The sequence below is a fragment of the Alligator sinensis genome, unplaced genomic scaffold (assembly GCF_000455745.1).
Source record: "Alligator sinensis unplaced genomic scaffold, ASM45574v1 scaffold978_1, whole genome shotgun sequence".
NCBI lineage: Eukaryota > Metazoa > Chordata > Crocodylia > Alligatoridae > Alligator > Alligator sinensis.
In genome coordinates this window covers 1,865,896-1,870,804 of record NW_005842220.1, presented here as the reverse complement: position 1 = coordinate 1,870,804, position 4,909 = coordinate 1,865,896, and the positions used below count along the sequence as shown (strand labels likewise).

The following is a 4,909-nucleotide window of genomic DNA, read 5'->3' as shown; positions in this document are numbered from 1 at the left end:
TTGTCCTGTGTGCAGCAGACCAGTCCGCCAGCCAAAATAAGCAAAACCAGAAGTGGTGAAAACAGCTTTCTATTTTGAAGGTCTGCCGAGTACATGGAGCTGCCTCCCTGATTTTGCTCCCTAAAAGTTGGTCATAGTTTCACCTGTTTCAAAGGCAATTGCCACTGATGGAAGACAAGAGTTCTTCTCAAAGCTCAAAAGGTTTTAGTCTCCAATACAAATTTATGGTAAACAATCAAAACAATTCTAAATTCAGGTTTTTTATTTCAAAAACAATAATAAAAGACAGGCGACTGGTGCTTCCTGAGTCAGGGGGACAGCAACCAGTCAGTGACTGAGGTGCGCCCCTCTGTGGCCAATTGCACCAACCTGGAAGTGCCAGTGGCGTTTCTCCTAGAGCCCCCATTCCCCAGCCGACCCACCTTGGGGGGGGGGGGGGGGGGGGGGGAGAACAGCACCAGCACTCCCACCTACCCCCCCCTGCCCATCGCCTAAGCAAGGAACACTGCCTGTCAGGGGGTGCACCCCCTATGCATCGACACTGATAAAAGATGGAGGAAGAAAGCTGACGTGCAACTGACAGTTAACTGAAGTATATCGTAGGCTACCCTACAATATAAATGATTGCGATAGGCTGATTTAAATATTAAACTGTAAAAACAAAAGCGAACATAAAAAGATACTTACTGTCTAGCCTGGTCCTTATTGGCATATGTTACATTTACAACCGCAGTCTCTGTGTCAGTGTTCACTAGAGGGAAAAGTGCAACAGAAAAAAAATTAGGTTCACTTTCCACTGGCTTCCTCCTATGAATGCAAAAGCAATAGGAGTTTAGAGTTAAATACATACCTTGCTCACAGTTCTCCACTGTTCCATACTGAGCTAACAAACTATCCAGCACCTATCAAAGGAAAAAGAAATTACAGATTTCAATTTCAACTTTTCTTCAGGCAAGGTTCTTCGGGTATGTCTATGCCTATTGTCCTTAGACCAACATAGCTACTACCAACAACTCTGAAACATTTCTTCAGGAGAGGCACATGCGTGTACACACACATGCACGTGCGTGTGCACACACACACACACACACACTTTTAGCAGACAGCACACTGAATAAAGTTATCCAACTTGTTTGGGCTTATGGACCAGCACTATTTTTAGAAGACTTGTACTCTTCCCTTTTCCAACGCATCCTACTTCAATACCAGCATTCAAAATGTCATACTTCATTATTACTGTGGGTTTTTCTACATGAGGAAATGAACCAGAATAGCTACTTTAGATTTAGCTATTTCACAGTAGGTATTCTGACCAATTTCTTCATGGAGAAAAGCCCTGGGTGATTTAGAAGTAACAAGGGCTCGACAACCATGTAGAAATAAAAGTTGCCATATCTTTTGGTTGAGGAGTTAGGAGAGAAGGAGATATGAAAAGGAGATGGAGGTGAGGCAGCTTACTCACATTAGAAACTAACTAGAAATCCGAACAAATAAAACAAAACGTTTTATCTGGAACAAGTACTTTCTCTCTAGCCATAAAAGGGGCAGATGAAAGAGGCTCAGAATTTTAGACTAGAGAAAGAAAATGATAAAATAAAAAACCCTGCCAGAACCAGTTTCAAAAATACATCTGAAAAGATGAAGATGTTATTCCTCTTATCCCCATACCAAAATTGTGTTTAAAAATTTCCCTAAAATCAAATTATTTTATATTTAAAATTTCCCTCTCATTAGAAAGTTGTTGAATCATGGGAAAAACAATGCAGTAAAAATAGGTATGGAAAACAAAATTTATCTATTATGGCTCACTATATTTTATCTCAACTCATAAATTCTGCTAAGGTATTAAAGTAATGCTCAAGTTACTGCAAGTAGTTTATAATTCAGACTGATCCACAACAAATAAAAACTACAAACTGTTAGGTCTCGCGCACACTTTTTTCTCTATACCTTCACTTGTAAAAGCATTTAGAGTATAACACTGACTCTCTAAACAGAGAGGTGATGTAAGCATGATGAGGGGAGGGGAAATGATATGGCACAAAGAGAAAGATGCACCTGTATCTTAAGTGCATAGCTCAGCATTCTCATCTCTCTCCAACAAGAACAAGACAAGATTTTAAAATAAAATAAACAAAAGTAGTTTTTCAAATATGGTCCATTTCCATAAGAAATAGCAAGCGTTCCAAAATGAACATTTACTGATGTACTGTAAAAGTTTAGTATAACGTAACACACATTTTTAACTGAACTAAAGTTTAAATGCTTTAAAGGTCATGCAACTTGCAACAATATTATTGAAAAACTTTCCTCCTCCTTTTATTAACACTGAAAATAGATGCACACCATTCAGATGAAACATTTCAGGACATGTACTTAAGTACCTAGACACTGTTCAGAGTCTGAAGTCATATTAGCAGTACCTGTAGCTACAGGATTTTCCCTAACCATTTCATGTACAAACCATTAAAAAAATCCGGTAACTACTGTTTTATTCAGTAAACTGACAATATTCCATTTTCTTTTTGAATACCTAGAAAGTAGTTTAGTCTGTATATAGTTAATGAACTCCCTTTCATGCAATAGAAATTGGAGACTTCTCTGAAATGTTTTTTAAATTAAAAAAATTAAAATTGATTCTGCTTTAAAAATGTTAACCATTAAACTTACTAGTATTTAGTATTACTGAGATAAATGGTATCAGATGACTAGAAAAAAATTATCAGATATTTATATGGAAGACCAAAGCCCCTGCCTTTACACTAAATAGGGTTTTAAATGTTTTGCAATGACCAGACCTTGTACTTCAAAACCAGACAGTCACCATCCTGGGTCAGAGGCCCACAGGCAATTCACTTTGCCTTAACAGAAATAAATGAAATATGCAGGGCCCCCCACTGGGACCATGGTCCCATGCTACTAGAAGCTGTACCTAAAAGGAAAATAAAAATTAAATCAATTAACATAGCCCCCTGCCCTAAATGGCTGATAAAACGATTTCTGCATATCCATTAGTCTGATAAGCCAATTGTTGTTCCTCTGTATGTCAACATTACTCCAATGTCAAGAACAGATAGCATCATAAAATAAAGCTAACTTTTCTGGAGTTAATCATGTGATAGATATATTTTCATTCACCCTGGTCAGCCAACTCAAAGCTCAGATCCAAAACAGCAACATTTTAGAGTGAGAAGGTTTTGTTGAAATTTTTGCCACTCTTGTAAAAGGACAGACAAAATTCCCAAAGTGCTAAAAGACTTTGCTTAATAAAATCCTCCAGTATTTTCTACCTTTACCAGGGGAATATGGAAAACAAATGTTTGGATGTTATAATGTATACAAGGATGTATACTCCATGCTGCCACAAGGAGTGACAATGTTCAAACCACAACTGACACTGTTAAAGCAATTCCTTTGAGAAACATCATGACCCAAGTTCCTTAAACAGATAGATTTTTTGTAAGTTCCTTCAAAAGACCGGAAGCATACCTAACTTTAAAAAGCAGGCAAACAAAAACAAACACACAAACAATCTTGTTGGGTGGGTCAGTCATCACAGCACTGTCATCTTTTACTTATTTATTTCAAGCTTCAGTTTTCTTAGATGCTTTCATCTTGAACAACAAGGTGTTAAGTATTATCAATGCTGTAAGATTAAATTATCAAACCAGATTGTATGGAGAGAGAGGGGGAGAGAGGACAAATAATAATAATAATAAAAAGATTAGCAGCTGTTTGTGTGTGTGCATATGCCAAAATGGCTTCTTTAAACATGTTTTCCCGAAATAGGGCTCCACTAATTTTTGTGCATTTTCTCCCTTCATATATTTCTCAACTCAGCTCTATTTCTACTTTCATCTTTCCTCTTCCATACTCTCCCTGTTTTGTGTACTACTTACTGTCCCCAAACCCTAAATTTTCATTCCTAAAACCCAAAGCCTCTAGGGTCTCCCGCGAAACAAACGTGTTTTGTTTAAGCTATTCTTCCATAACACATGCATGCACAGCAATCAGAGCAAAATTTAAAGCCAAGTTGGTGGTGCAGCAGCAATTCTGATGAGCAACCAAAAAGAAAAGTTTATTTGTACAAATATTTTATCTGAGCTAAAAAAGGCCATTCCTTTTATTAAGCACTGATTCCAGCATTTGTCTAAATTGGGTCTTCTTCTTGTTATAGCACAGATGTGTCTCACAAAAAGCTGCAGTCTTATACTGTGGACTTTTATTCATCAGACTCTGAAAGCCAATTCTGACTTCACTTTAAATAGTATTACCCAAAACCAAGTAACCCCCACCAATCAAGCCTGCTTTATAAAGGACTGCCTAAAAAGCAAACTTGACTCTTCAGGAGAAATAACTTAAATTTACATATTAAAGTACTCCAATTCCCATGCAGATTTTACAAATATTATCCACAGGGGGGAGGGAGGGGTTAGAAGTAACTAATTATATTAACTTTAACTACAACCAGGGGCAACCAGGGTGGACGGCTGGAGACCCTCTGGGTTAAAATCCGTGGGGAACACGGCACTGGGGACACAATGGTGGGAGTCTATTACAGATCTCCCACCCAAAGTCCTGAGCTTGACCAGGAGTTTGACCAGGAACTGGCTGAGGCAGCTTGCTCCAGAACCATGGTTGTCATGGGTGACTTCAATTACCCAGACATCTCGTGGGAGGATCGCTCAGCAAAATCTGAGCGGTCGCAGAGCTTCCTCTCGTGCGTGGATGACCTCTACCTGACTCAAGAAGTCTATGGGCCAACGAGAGGCAAAGCGCTGCTCGACCTGGTACTGGCTACTGGGGATGACCTAGTCGGCGACCTAGTGATCGATGGGAAGCTGGGTGACAGCGACCACGAGCTGATCACCTTCACCATCCGCCGAAAAGCTGGCAAGTCGGTCAGCAA

The 4,909-nt window shown here is 39.0% G+C and overlaps 1 protein-coding gene across 1 annotated transcript in view; it reads right to left on the bottom strand.

The window, feature by feature from the left end:
- The window catches only part of IGF2BP3 (insulin like growth factor 2 mRNA binding protein 3), a 162,283-nt gene that overhangs the window by 47,931 nt on the left and 109,443 nt on the right, over window positions 1-4,909 (bottom strand). The window contains exons 4-5 of the mRNA XM_014521509.2: window positions 851-902; window positions 688-751 (exon numbers count right to left, since the gene is read on the bottom strand). Of these exons, the coding sequence (XP_014376995.2) occupies window positions 688-751; window positions 851-902 (116 nt within the window). The remainder of the gene's footprint in view (window positions 1-687; window positions 752-850; window positions 903-4,909) is intronic.